General features: G+C 44.6%; 1 protein-coding gene across 1 annotated transcript in view; it reads right to left on the reverse strand.

The window, feature by feature from the left end:
• Positions 1 to 15772, reverse strand: part of SDCCAG8 (SHH signaling and ciliogenesis regulator SDCCAG8) — a 1463224-nt gene that overhangs the window by 1028909 nt on the left and 418543 nt on the right. The window contains exon 12 of the mRNA XM_078648583.1: positions 12403 to 12519. Coding sequence (XP_078504709.1) covers positions 12403 to 12519 — 117 coding nt within the window. The remainder of the gene's footprint in view (positions 1 to 12402; positions 12520 to 15772) is intronic.

A 15772-nucleotide genomic window follows, 5' to 3' on the forward strand; every position in this document is an offset into this window, starting at 1 on the left:
TGCGCAACCGTCTCCCAAAGGGAATGGGAGAAACGGGCCAAGAAGCATGTGGTATTTATCGGCCTCAATGCCAGGCTGGAGGAAGAAAACATCTTCTTCCCAAGTGAATCCAACCTCTTAGATTCCCTATCCGGAGGGGCGAAGGGAATGTGCCATGGGACGTACAGGCTTGCACCACCAAACTCTCTCGGGTTGGGTGTTGGCTGAGGAACTTTGGGTCACCCAGAGCTGGGCGATGGCAGCATGCAATCTTCCTATTCACAGGGACCCCTGTGCTTGGTTTGGACCATGTTCATAGAAGGACGTCTATAAGTGCCTCATTAAAGGGGAATAGTGGTTTGGAAATGGAAGCTCCAGGTTAAAGCAACTTAGTCAGGAGAATAGTCCTAACCTGCACCGAGGGCAGCTCCAGTCCGAGGACCTCAGCTGCCCTCTTTACCACCCTTTGCATGTTATGAGCTCCGGTGAGATGAAACAAGCCTGATGCACAGAACGAGGTGTCTGTATGTTCCCTTTAATTCACAGCATTGGGAAGCATGTGTTGCACATTGGTTATATTGTCCATCTGATGGTTTATTGTGGCGGTCGGGATTAAAATTGGGCTCTTGTATCGGACGTGCATGGGATCATGCATGTCATGTAGTGGCATTGACTGGTATAAAGGCAGAGGTTACATCGGCCAGAAGAGGAGGTGGAGCCCACTGAATTGAAATGTGTATAAAGGAACTTGACAACAAACACAATACATTGACTGAATAGAGGAGGAGCTTCCCTCTGTTTCTGTGTGTGGAAAGGATTACCTCCCCTCTGATTTCTTATATATATGTATTTCATTGCAACCGGGTTAAAATGGATGGGTATGGAAAGTTATAGGAGTTCTTTGTTAGACCACTGTGTTTTGTACGTATAATGTTGTGTTAAAAATGTATATACTTTTTTTTTTATATATCCATATCAAAAAATAGATTAAAGATATAGGAAAGAATTGAGGTTGACTCTGCGAGAGGGTAGATTGTTTACAAGTTAGAATTGGGGACTAGGCTCCCACATAGGGGAATAATATGTTTTTTGCTTTTTTCAAAATAATTGTTGCGCATCAATCCCCAGACATCATCTCCCTTTTTTGTCTGTTTGGTTCTGCCCAGATGTTTTTGGGGTGATTAGGGCATAACCTGGGTTTTTGGATACTCTTTACCACCATGGCATAGGACGCCCCCTCCTCCGTGGCCACCGTAGGTGGAGAGAGAGCATACCAGTATCTGGGGAAGTATCCAGACCACTGGCCTCCCCAAGTTCCCCATACCAGTCCTAATTATCCTCAGAGACATCCTAGTTCTCAAGAGGGTCCCCAGACCCCTCCCATTTCTCTCAGGAGCCTAGCATGTCTTCAGAGTGCTCAGGTGGCAACATAGAACCTCTGGGTTTTGTCGACTTCGGAATCAGCATCGATCTACGCCATTCTGGCTCCATGTTGTCGGGGTTGAGGATGGGGTTTGCGCCACCGACGGGCATCGGCAACGTCGCAGGCCCCGACTTTGGGTTCAACGCCGGGGAAGGTCGCTTTGGCACAGCCGGCACCGAACTAGATCCGGGATCAGATCCCTGAGGCCCCACCGGCGTCATGGTCAGAACCAACAGCGTCTAATCAAATGGGGCCTCTTCAAACCCTGCGAGGCCCGAAGGCTCTCCAGCGGAGGTGGTTGTTCCGCTCAAATATGCGGCGCATGGCCCCGTAGAACTCTTCAATTTGAGGGGGAGACACTCCGGCTCCCAGAAAGGGGGGGCGCAAAGTGAACTCTGGCTTTGGCTCCACAGAACCGTGCCTAGTGCGTCGGTGCTCCTTACCTCTCTTGACGACGGACGCCAGTAGAGGTGAAGATGAAGTCCACTTGGACTTTTTCTTCTAGCGCCTCTTCCCCAAGTGTACTGAGGACCTCAAATGGGAGGAAGAGGACTTAGGGTTCCAGGAGCTGTCCTGCGACCTCTTCTTCAAACGGGACCGTAACCTCCTCCGAGTCTCGCTTGACGATGTCGACTGCTGGGCGGCGAGTAACTTCATTGCTCGCTCGCTCAAAGTGTTTGGAGCCATCCCCTGACAGTTCGAACACGGTAGCAAAGACATACGCGGTGGGGATCGGTAACCGACATCATGCAGGAACAAGTCCCGCATGGTTTGAAACCTGTCTTCTTCTAAGACATCCCTCGCACACAAAGATGGATTCCCAAAATGTTGACAAAAGTCAAGAAAAAGACTGCCAAAAAGCGTCAGAGGGGGAGCTCTTCCTTGATTGGCGCTTAACTGGCATGGAAAGAAAAGAACTGACATCTGCGCCCCTGTGTGCCGCCTATATAGGCACCACAACATCATAACCTACGATACAGACGCCAACTACATCACGTGGAGCCGAATAGAGCCACAAGATGCTGCGCGCAAGGGGTGTTGCTCAGTAAAAGTTTCCGGATCCAGCCTAACGCCTGGGAAATTCAAAGGTAAGGAATCTGCATCTAGAAGTCTCTATCAGATGTAGATGGGTAGCAGCTCCTGTAGTACGGCGGGATGCTGAGGGTGTGTGTGCTAGTGGGATGTTTGGTGATCTTGAAGCAGTAACTATGCTCGATAATAGAATCCACAGGTCTGTAGTGATATCCTCCCAGAAGGGAAGAAATTGTTGGAGCCTCCCCCAACAGGTGTACTGTGATCAGGAGGGAATGTGGAGAAATTCAATGTTTATAGGTAGAAGCTCTCTTAGAGGGGGTATCTCTGCCTTGATCCTTGGAGTTAATTCACAGGAAGTTGCCTTGTGTGTAATCCCCACATCCATGTTGGTGATAGGCCTGCTGCTATCTTTGATAAAGCTGTGTTGGGTTGGGCGGTAGCTTTCGACCTACCGTAGCCTGCTGCCTCTGAAAGAAGCCTCTTGTTGGTGGTACTTGAAGGCACTCGTGGAGTTAGCTGTGTCCATGTCTGTGTTTATTTTTTCCAACACTTCATAAGCTTGCGGTCAGAAGAGGTGCTCTCTGTCATAGGGCAGGTTAAAGAGGTGTTGTTTCATCTCTGGCTTAAAGGAAGAAATACAAACCAGGAGTGGCGTCCTAGAATAACGTAAGTGTTTACCCCTCTGGCAGCTGCATCGGCTGAGTCTAACACACACCATGTAATGGTCTTAGAGATGGAGGAGAGTCATGGATTTGGCAATGCACCAGTGTGTAGCGGTGCCAACTGCCACCCTTTTGCCCGGGCATTAGTCCACAATCTCCCCTTATCAGGAGGGGGACACGGCCTCAGCGGTATAGGGTAATTACCAGTGGCTGAGATTAATTTAAGCATCTGATCCATCACTTTTTGGTTTACTTCAATGTGATGCTCCAAGTGCGACGGATGTGCCCAAACGTGAGTCACATGTTCACTCTGCCACTGAAACCAAGCTGCATGCATCCAATGAGTTCCAACTAAGGCAAAATCGGTCTTGGGTTGCTTGTGTTCTGGTTCGGAGAAGACCAGGCTTGATAGTTCGGGCTGTACTGTCCCTACTGGAGCATAATTAAGGCTGATTTCCATATGGCTGGGTCTAATTTTAGGTAGCACTATGGAGGAAGAAGGGATGGACGGGGAAGCAACTCTAGAAATGACCAGTTCCTGAGATGAAGGCAAGCATTCTATCCATCACTTTTTTATTTACTTCAAATCGATGCCCTGAGTGTGACAGGTATGCCCAGACAAAAATCCTGAGCTCACTTTGCCACTGGAACCACGCTGCGCCTGATTGAAGAGCCCCCCAATAAGGGTGAAATCCGCCTTGGGTTGCTTGTGTTCTGGTTCGGAGATGAACTGACTTTGCAGTTCGGGCTGAACTGTTCTGACTGGAGCAGAATCAGGCTGATTTGCAAACGGCTGTCCAATCTGAGGTGGCATTGTCTGTACAGAAACAATGGACTAGTCGTTAATTCCCAGTGGCTGAGATTAACTTAACCGGTTCGATGCTGATGACGGAACCGCTCCGTCATCAGCTGCGGTGGCGCTGTGCTGATGGCGGAGCGGTTCCGTCATGGCCCGGGCGCCGCGCCTGCGCGGCGCGGATTTCGCGCCTGCACTGGGCGTTCTATTGAGCGGGCGGGGCCATGACGGAACCGCTCCGTCATGAGCACAGCCCAACCGCGGCTGATGACGGAGCGGTTCCGTCATCAGCATGTGGCCGCCGCGCGGCCGCCCCGCCCCCTTAGCGCTGCTGCGGAATAGCCGCCGCAGCGATGTGGTTAAGCATCCCATCCATTACTTTTTTTGTTTACTTCAGAAGAAGAAAGCAGGACAGCAATGATGTGCACAGCGTGTGCAGGATAACCAGCATCTGGAGGTACAGTTGCCCTTTTACAATGGAAGGAATATATCCAGGCAGGACTTCCACTGTGCTTCACAGCAGTGTTAGTGGTGAGCAGGATTTGGCAGGGACTGTTCTACCTGGGCTGTAAACCAGACTTTCACTGATGGACCCAGACATGGATCCACCCACCAAGCTGTGTTATAGCAGGGCAGCCAAGACCTGAGAGAGGAAACTGCAGAGACAGTGACTCACCTGTTTGCATATTTGCAAGTCAATGGAAGTTAGAGAAACTGGGGGTTTGGGAAGGAGTAACATGGGACGGCCCATAATAATCTCATATGGGCTGAGTTTAGTTTTCTTAGAAAGTGCGGCTCAGACTGGCAAGAGTGGCTGAGGCAGTGCACTGGGCCATTTGAGGTGAGTTTTGGCACAACTCGTGGCTAACTTGTCATTTTTAAACTCTTTATACTTTTTTATTGTTTTAAGTGTAAACAAGTTAAAAGCACTTGGCAGCGTTCAGACAGTAGAGTATGTCTCCAATCCCCCTATTCAACAGTATTTCAACGGCATAAAGCAGAATAGCATACTTTGAGCCCACCACCGATCCCCAGACTTTGCCATTCTTCCCTGGGCAGCCACGTTGCCTGTAGACAAGTTCTGCTGATTTGGCGCAATAGTCCATTTGGCGGAGCCAATCATCAGGCGTGGGTGCACAGGCACATGTCCAGTTCTGTGAAACATCCCTTTTTTCAATCATTATTCGCATGGCTACCAATGGATATGAGCCACGTAACCCACTGCCTCTTCCAGAATTCCAAGCTATTGGACTGTCTATGACTTGTGTTAGAATTGCTATATCTTGGAGTAGTAGTCAGTAACAAACGGGCAATCCCAAACTAAGTGGAGGAACAGGCCCACCTCAAAAAGACAGGGAAGGCAGCCAGAGTCTCGGCTCCTTTCCATCTCGCTCAGCCTCTTGGGGGTGTAATAGATTCAATTTAAGCCTCTGCCCATTCTTCAATTTCCTGGGTCCCACGCTTTGCTCCTTCTTACTACAGAGGTTTTAAGACTGTCAGGGGTGTTAATTATGAAGGATCTATAGACTCTAGACACCCCCTCACTCCTCAGTCCATACATCATGAATTGGGGTTCTAGTGGTTAAATTCTCCCACTGCGCATAGCTGATCTTTATGAGATTCAATTGTGTGTCTTAATATTACGTTTTGGCAAAATATTTACTTGTGTACTGTCATGTTGACTGTAAACTGTTTGAATGTCTTAAAGTGGCTATCTTCCCACACATCCCCCAACTTGGATATGCCTATATTGTCTTGGGATCGGAACCATATCAGACCAGCAACTTGCCTCAAACTCTTGCTGAACCATAATGGGAATCTCCGCTGTGGGGATCGCCTTCCACTGGATCCACCTTAGTGCACAATGCCAGCAGACTTTTGGGTTCCTAGCAAATGGCAGCAGCATGTGAGAGTAGAGGTAAAAATCCTTCTTTCTCAATTACTTGCGCTTTGGGCCAGAAACTCTGGTCTCTGCGCTCCTTGGAAAAACAATTATTGATTCGGAGCATTTATGAGGCACAGTAATAGAGAAGAATGTCGCCTTCCATCATGTGGTGATGGCGTAAACAAGGCAATCCAAAATGCCCCCCCAGCACACAAGTAATTTCATTTTGAGGCCTGTAAACCCTGAATAGAGTGTGGGGGTATGACTGCCATGCACATAGGTCTGAAAAACATACAGGAGTCGCAGGAGCAGGATAATTTTAAATAAAGCACCTCTACCTATTATGAAGAGCAACGAGGTAGACTATGAATCAAGGGCCCTGTGCACTCGTTGGAAGAGGGCCAATGTTCAGACCCTAGCTTGTCTTTTTATTCAAGGCAACATGTATACCCAGTACTTAAAGTGACCCAGTGTTCAAAGATTTGTCCCAGTTCACTTGAAGAGCTGAGGCATCTCTGTATATTCATAGCATGTGCAATTCATCTGTCCAGCTTAAACTGTGGGTTTTTAACAAATAAGAACATTTTGTCTGCGTATAATGAAATGTAGTCTTCATTTTTATCAGGCTATCAAAAGCTAAAGAACTGTGCTCCCCATCTAAATCACTCTGCCAGTGGTTCCATGACCAAAGCAAAGGGGTGTGGTAACAGCAAGCAGCTGATGAATAGAGTATCCCATTTATCATCACACAGGCCAACGAATTAGTTTATCGGGCACTGAAGTATCACAGAAAGGAAGAAACAATATTCATTTTCTACAGAAGTTGAGAGGATGTAGCCTGACAGCTAGAGCGGTCTACCTAGAAGCTGGGGAGCCGGGTTCGAGTCTCGGGACCGACGCTCAACATCCTTGAATTCTGGGCAAATCACTTGATCTCCCTGTGCCTAACAAAAATGAATGTATCCATCTGTAACGAAACTGGTCTCATGTAAAGCGATCTGATACCCGATGTATCGGGTCTACTTCACGCTATATAAAACTCTAAAAAAATAAAAATTAAAAAAAAACATGAAGGGCCAGCGAACTAAATTGAATGCATTGCCAAAGTCTACTGGGACTAAGTTAGCATATGACTACTGGGACATGGCCATCTGAAGGTGTTAAAGGCACAGTCTGCTACTCTTTCCAGAAAATACAGCCATTTTGGTCCTTATGAATTAGGGAACGTATCAGTTTGATCAGTCTACTTGCAACAACGTTTGCCAATATTTTGGCCTACAGGTCGATCGATTAAATGGGCCAGTAGAAGGCACAGCTTGTGGGGGACCTATTAGGTTTTGGTACAACAATAACCGGGGCGCCCTGTACATTTTGTGGCAGTGAGCCAGTGTGAGGGGGGGTTCACAGCAACAGTAAAATAATTCATAAAAGGAGGTAAACACAATAACTATCCAAAGTGGGTCATTAGTCATACCACTCAGGTCAATAATTGTTGGCAAGTTAGTGCAAGAGCTTGCCACACTTGTCACCAGCATTGGAAAGCTCACAATGCGTTGCGGCCAAGGTTGTATCTTGGAGCTGCTGCCTTGGAAATTGCTTAGCGCCTGAGCAGAAACTATCACATAAAGGAGTCAGTTTCTACTCCAAGTTGTAAATGGTTACTTCTATGGATAAGATTTCTTGTTCTTTTGCCCATGTTTTTCCTGCAGTTAAGGATATTGCTTGACATGTATGTCAGTTTTAAATTCCTCCCATACTGAGGCTGCCAAGGAAACTGATTTGTGGTTGACCTCAAAATAAACATTTATACATATGGGGTCCTCCTCTTAGGAGATATTTAGAATGACAGTCTCAGATTGTTGAATGATCTACACATGGTTAGTATACTATAAGAACTTAACAGTTGTGAGAAGAACTCGGTTATTAGTGCTAGCTACGGATCATCGATGTGGCTGTGTGCATTATCCTTATATCAGTAACAATGCCATATCATAAAGTGTCTGATTATTCGACCTGTATGGTGATCTGTGAATTGCTGGTGCCATGCTGTCTTACATCCATTGAGTTGTCCATTGAGTTGTTTTAGTCTGTAACAAACTTTGTACCTTTTAAATGTTGGTGATACCTTGTTTGGCTTGATATATGCATCATTGTATGCAAAACAGCTGCTTGAATGCAAGATATAGACATAAATAAATGCTTTAAAAAATAATTGAAAAATATAAGCATTTATTTCTTTTTGCAGGAAAGTTAGTTTTTCATCCAGTGGCGGCCAGGCACTTACACAACAAATTCCTTGAGTTCCCTTAATGACATGTCTGAGGGTTATCTCCACAAGCAAATGATCTCGGAGACATATAGGTAAATTGCATGTGTTGATCACACCAGGTATGTCAACTACTTGGAAAAATATATAATCTAGTTGGGAGAGGACCCTGAGGAGAATGTGAATTATCTGTGAGTCAGATTCCCATATTCACCACCGATTGCAGAGACCTGGTGATGTCTCCACCGGTCGCTATTGATGTCGCCCATTTAGAGAGGGCAGGTGGTCTGCAAGAGCTTGGGGGACCATTACTATGGAGTGGGAGGAGGGGGGTTCTAGGACAGAGTTAAAATCCCTCCCTCTTATTGTCTTGTGTGAAGGAAAGGGGAGTAGGACTTTTGTTTGTAAGCTGTCCCGTACTAAGTTGGTGGCGCATATGCACTTGTCGGTGGCCATTCTCTTCCCTAAAAGAGGGCAGCAAGTACAACATATCTCCCCAGTCTGTCCTTCTGTGACCTGGCAGGAGGGAAGGACTATGAAGGAGGATAGATGCTCAAAGTGAGACTCACGTAAAAAAACAGTGAGCTACACCAGGGTTTTTTGTTTTTGATTCATGGTTTTTGCCTTCCTTTCCTTATCATTGATTATTTACTGAGAGGATGGAGTATTAATGTTCATTGTTGTTTGTTTCTATTTTGCTATTATTCAGTAAACCAAAAATCAATTCTGTACCCGACAGAACCAACTTCTTCCACATTTTTGTAAATCCAGGTTCTGAGGGGCACTGGGAAACCCAATTATATTAGATGTACACCAGGGTGTAGTTAGTGCCCAGCAAGTATGTTTCTTGCAGCAAACATATTTATGTGAATGCCGCTTAATATATTGGAACACTGCACCTTTCTTGATTTTATTATTAAGACCACTGAAAGTCCACGATATTAATTTGTGAGCCTTGAAGTCTGTGGATTGCATCTGAATATGTGGTGAGTAAACAGGTTTTGTGACTGGGTGATGGCAGGAATATGTTGCTGCAAAACAATGCAACTAAAAAGGAACAAAAACCACCCACTACCCCAACTTCCCCACCTCACACTTCCACCCATGTAAACATTTTAACTAACTCGGGGGTGGCCAACCAAGATATTTTGGGTTCATTCGAGTACAAAGTGAGTTTTGCCACCCCAGAATGTTGCTAGGAGATATTTGGGTATAATTCCCAGTACTTTAGTAGCGCCAAGTGGTGTTCCTCCCCTGGAAGTGTGCCCCCAGCTAACCCCGCTCCGCGTTTTCTGAGATCAGCGCTTACGGTCTTACCTTGTAGAAGAAAAGCACATTAAGCATCTGTTGGAGGTGCATTTGGGTGAGGGCCATCAGCTCTCAGTCAGTAATTATTTTCTCCTTCACTGTTAGCAGAGGTTTGAAGCATCTCTCAGTGGCTGGGGACCTAAGTAATGTCACCTCCTTCCCCTTGTAGGAAGCTCTTTGGGGAAAGGGGAGGGGGCATCTCGTTCTCAAGGCCCTTAGACAGTGAGGGCTCACCAGTATTTGGTTAAAGTACCTTTTATTCTTAGATCCAGTCCCAGGTCTTTTCGGGTCTTTTGAAGAAAAATAATTTCCTCTGATGAAGCACTTTCAGCTTCTCGGGATACAGGAACAAGTAGTTAAGTTGTAAAAGCACCTGCTATAAATGATTTTCGTTTTTGCTGCATTTATAATCTGGGAAAATCATTACTTTTGGAATGAATGTGTAGCCCAGAGCACTTATTGACCTTTTGAATTATATGGACCGTCACTGATTCACTAATGGAATCTGAGGACTCAGACCTGAGCTTTTTCTCCAAGTTTCACGTAAAAACAACGTAAAAATACAGAAATAAGAAGGCAGCAAACAAATACATGAATTAAAAACTATTTTATTTGCTTCACAAACAAAAAAGGACAAAAATACAACTTTTCATTTCAATGAGGTCGGCATACTAGAAAAATGAGTTTTATTTTGAAAAAACAAAGCGACATTCTAGAATCTCCCATATCACTGTGCTTTTTGCTCTTTCTGTGTATACTTTTTTGTTGGTGCACACCAGTGCTTCAATTGAGACCATCAATTGTCTATACTAGATTCTGCTTGCTGCGCTCGTTATTTCATTTTCTCAACAGTTCTAGAATCCATGAGTAGGCGTTGCGTGTGCCTGGTTGAGAGATGCTGTTCTGGTGCACCTAAACACTAGCCCCTTAGTGAAAGTATTTACAATTACCTATAGCAAGTGTTTATTGTATATTGTGAGCGATGTTCAAAAGATCACCCAGAATACATTCAATTTTTATGGATGTGGTGACATTTGGAACCGACGGTTATACCTACCATTGCAAATACTAGATTGTGTTTGCCAACTAACTTTTTAGCCCCATTTTCAAAGTTCTCCCATTTTAAAGAGCGTTTTAAAATGGTCTTTTTACTTCTGTATATATATATATATATATATATATATATATATATATATATGTATATATATCCTTATTAATTAATTAGGCACTATTTAATTTTCCAAACGGTTGTTGACGCCGCCATGAGTTCTTGTTGCGAGCCCCAGGGTAGGAGGAGTTGTTCTGGTGCACCTAAATACTTACTGCATGGTAACAGTATTTACAATTACCTATAGTGAGTGTTTATTGCATATTGTGCATGAAGTCCCAAATAACAGAACACATTAAATTTTGAAGGATTTAGGGAAATTCTGAACTGAAGGTTATGTCCACCATTGCAAAAAAAGAAATAGCGTTTGCACCTACAGACCACTGCAATATGGACATATAAACCGAAAAAACGGTGCACTTTTGCACCACGTGGTAACTACAAATGTCATTTTTACCTTGATCCAGTGCTTAATTTGAGCTGTTGGTGTCTGGTGCTCGGCACGGCACCTAATTCTCAACACAGACACTTATGACAGTCAACCACATGGTGGCACTGTTCGTCTAATTCAGAGATGAGCACAATAACACAAAGACGATATTAAGACGATATACATTAAAAATTACTCATACCTGCCGCCCAAGTCATTCTTATAGCCTTGGGGGGGCTGGAATAGTCTGAATTGTCACACATGCAGCAGTGTGATGATTAGAAGGTGTGTTGGTACTGCCATTTGCAGCGCAAACACAAGGAGATGATGGACGGAGGGCTGAAACTTTTCAGACACTCACCCCCAGTCAGAGATCTGTGTTGAATCCATCATCATTCTTTAGCTCACTTCGTCGCCTCAGTTCAGACCCAGCTATATGTAAATCAATCTTGACCCTGTGCCTCATTCGAACAGTCCAGCCCGAACTGCCAAGCCAGGTCTTCCCTGAACCGGAAACAAGCATCCTGGGACCGGTTTCTGGGTAACACCCTTCATCAGCCAGGCTAACTTGAATCTAGTGGCAAAGTGAGCAAGGCACCCACGTGTGGGCATACCCTGCCAAGTCAGGGCGAACAAAGCAAACAGAATGTTCGACATTGTTCTGCATTATGTACATCAATTGTTATTTTTGCATTTGTCACCCCGAGTGGGACGGGTATGCCCAGACGTGGGTCCTGTGCTCTCCGTGCCACTAAAGTCAAGCTATCCTAGCTGATGAGGGGTGAAACCCCGAAACCGGTCCCAGGATGCTTGTTTCCAGTCCAGTGAGGACCTGGCCTGGCAGTTTGGACTGTACTGTTCCCAGTGGGCACAGGGTCCAGACTGGGTTCAAACTGGAATGGCATGGTGAGCAAAAAAACGATCCATTTAGGCCCAGATCTCTGTATTGGGGTGAATGTATGACATTGCTCAGCATTCTGTCTATCCATTGTTGTTTTTGCATTTGCAGCGCTGGCATGGGTAATGGGTAGTACAAGCTACTGTGGTCACCTGATCAGGGTCCTGTCACTTATTTCTTCACACATTAAGCCCTGCCTTAATCAATCAGCCTGTTCAATTTTTTCTGTTAAATGTTTTTCTTTTTACCATGTTTATTTGCTCTAAATAGTGCACATTTTACTGCGCTCTGCAACACAATAGCAATCTGTCGCCATGAGACATCTGCAAAGACTTGATTTGCTCGGTACGTATTTATAAAAGTATTGTAAATACATAGCTGTTTAAGAAAGGAGTCTCTAGGAGAGCTGGGTGACTGGTTCCTCTCTTTGCACTGTAATCATTGGGTGTGTAACCTCCAGGAATGTCACGCTTTACGGGTGAAAGACAACACAGAGTCCCCCCCAAAAAAGAAAACGAAAACCGGAACGTAGTCAGAAAGTTACTTCAGTGACCGCAGAAGTGACGCATCATCACCTCGCCTTACTACAGCGCCCAGAGTTTCTGCTCTTACCTGCTCCCTCAGTTCAAGCTCTCTCGTCGTTTTTGCTCGGTGCTCTCTGAACTCCTTTTCGGCCTCGTCCTTCCTCAGTTTGGCTTGGTTCAACTGGTACCGCATTTCTGCACGCACCTGTTTAAAGGTAGACAATTACAAGCATTAGCTGGAGGAATAGAGGGGAGAATGTCTATAATTAGATGCCTACTGCCCTCTAGTGGTATGTTACATTTCTTCATTTTACGACAAGTACAATATGCAATGCAAATTATAGGCCCCAATTATTATAAGACGAAATATTAAGTTTCAACTGCTTTTATTATTACCTATGCATAACAACTCATTAACTGACTGCTCTTTTGATCTGATGTCTGCAGGACGGTTAGGTGAGAATACGGATGTTTACGGTGTCCGACAGGTCACGAGTAAGAACCATGGTTCGGCTTTCTCAGACAGTTTTCCAAGGCCACTAAATGAAATACCATTAAGGGTCAGGTCACCACGTTTGAAGTGCAGTATGACGCGCTAGTAAAAAAAGTTCTTGTTCTAATATAAGCAACGCGACAAAAAAGTGGCTTTGCTCTCAATGTGTCTACCAAAATAACAACGGCAAAAAAGAATTTCAAAAACACCTTTCTCCTTCTGAAACTTGACCTGTAGCAATATGCAAAACTTAAAAGAAATAAACAACGAATCATCAGCGAACGCACAGGCTGCGGCCTGTATTGTATTGCGACTTATAGCGCACGTATCACCCGAAGGTATCAAGGCGCTTGCTTAGGGAACCCGTCCTGGTATTCCCCTGTGAGATACCCCGGCAGGGTATCCACAAGGTGAAAGCCAGGCATCCCGCCGCGAGGGGCCGTAGTGGAGATTAAGCAAGCTATTGCCCAGAGTCGCAGAGTGTGACATTGTGAGTCGAGTAGGCACCGGAGCGAGAATTGTCGAGTCCGTGGAATTTTGAGCCCGAGACCCGCCGAGGCATCGAACCCTGGTCCACGGCCGATCTCAGCTTCCGGGTCTGCCGCCTCTAACCACTGAGCCACACCTCTCCACTTGGAGAATCAACTTGTCTAAACCCTAGTTTTAGTAAGGGAACTGATTTATTACGAATCACGTAAAATGCTCAGACTACTTGCCTGTGATATTTATTACTCCGATTCTTTCTCATCAGCCCTGCCAAGTTTCCCAGATCCAGGCGTGATGTGCTGCTCCAGTCCAAGGTATTTCTTTGAATTGTGGGACACGCAGTCTTGTCTATTCTATTACAAAACACTACTACACCAGAATTCAAATGAAAGCAATGGACTGGAGCAGCACACCATGCAAGGACCCAGAAAACGTGGCAGTTATGTCTCACTCCTCTCAGTATTTACTCATTGAGGATTTATCATTCTCATTCCCCCAAACGTGTCCCCAGTTCCCAAGCTTTTTTCCATATCCATTTCCATGGATGACACCAGTCATCCTCCTATAAAATCCACTGCCTCCAAAGGTCCCTCCTGGATTCCAAACTTCCCTATCAGATTGTTGATGAAGGCGACTCCCCGGAACGAAGGCAGGCTGGGGGGGGTCGTAAGTACTGAGATGAGAAAGAAAGAATCGGAGTAATGAAGATTACCGATAAGTAATCTAGGTATTACCTCCTCGTTTCCTTTCGCGAACCATTTCTTCCTCATTGAGGGTATACCCAAGCAGTATGCCTTCGTCACGGTCTGGGAAAAACATCCCGCAAGACTCACTACCAAGACAACCATGGGTGCAGAGAAACTACACTCACATTATAATTAAGGCTCCCGGTTTTCAGTTTTTACGGATTTTTACAGATAAATACAGACAGAAAACAATGCGTCTTCTATCCGCATTTATCTTTAAAAGTGGATATATACAGAAAATTGTACTTCTTTTAAGTGACTCTCCATGAATTCTTTCATAAATTAAAGGCCAGCAGCTGAGCAGATGGACAGCATGGGAGATTAAAAATTAGGATGAAATGTCTTTAAATAACAGAACATGTTAACATATATTTATGGTATAGTGCTAATAACTACCAGTGTATGTTTTGTGTAGTATTTGGCAACTTAAATAGCTAAAACGCGTCAGACATCAAAGTATGAGTGCGCGACTGTCAGTTTAATAGATATGGAAATGTACAGTTTTACAACTTCATTTATACGCAAACACAAAAGAAATATGGATACAGATAAAATGGCCAAAAATTAAATATGGATAAATGCAGATGGAAATGGCTAAAAAATAAACACCATAAAACCGGGAGCCCTAATTATAATGGAACCCTGATGAAACATTGATATCTTATCATACAATAAATATCGATTTAAGAAATCATTATTGAGTTCAAAGGGAATCCTAATCCCAAAACATAAATTAACTCCCTTCACCCCCTTCCTTCTGAGAAACAGAGGAAGAAAGGACCAGTCCGGGTGGCAGCCTGCAGCTGTCTACAAAATGAACTCCCCCAGGAGGTGGAAATATCCTGTGAAAAACGCTTATAAACTGATCCTAGAGGATTTTAGCCCAAACCGAGCAAGCAGAAAAGGAAAATCACTCGTCCACCTACTCACAGAAGGCTAAAAAGGGACACATCTTATCTCTGCTGGCCTAGAAGTTAATTATTTAGAAAGCCTATCAGATCAGCAGTCATTCCCAGTCGAACCAACAGAAAGCTCCTAGAATCTCTAGAGGGAGAATCAAAAACCTTAACTCCGAAGAGATACTGAGATTCAGAATGGGAAGGACATTTCCTCATCTTTATCAAATGTTGAAATAACTCTTTAAAGAAAGTTATGACCGAAACAATGAAGCAAATCTACCACTATATACGACCCTAAATACAGATGACACAGTGACAGAAAGAAACACTTCTCCAAATTATCTCGAAGAGAGAGATAAGCCCCAAGAAAACACTAATTATAGTTAGGAATTTCTGTAAGTCTCTCGAAGAAAGTAAATTTCAAAAAGTAAAACCCAATAGTAGATTCCAGGATGGGTATAGAAATCTTAGGATTTTGTACCCGAGTAACTAAACGTTTTGAAGACACAAGGACTGGGCTGCAGACACATGAAAGGTTAAGGTGGCCACTTGAGCAAATGTCATATTTATTTACTGCAGGCATAATAAAAAGCCTTCAGGAGAAACATCCTCTTTCCTCATCCCACACAAAACCTAGGATAACCAGTCCTCCCAACCAATACAAGTTGAAGACTACGAAGTGAGAACCTCCTGGATAGTGGGATGCAACCCAAAACCACATTCGAGGTGCCAGGGAATAACGACCAAGGCAACCTATCTTGAGTACACTGTGTCACTTGGATGGACGCCTCTACCTATGACACACGTTTGTGACTACCCTGTCCAGACAAATAC

The sequence above is a fragment of the Lissotriton helveticus genome, chromosome 6, assembly GCF_964261635.1.
Source record: "Lissotriton helveticus chromosome 6, aLisHel1.1, whole genome shotgun sequence".
NCBI classification, from domain to species: domain Eukaryota; kingdom Metazoa; phylum Chordata; class Amphibia; order Caudata; family Salamandridae; genus Lissotriton; species Lissotriton helveticus.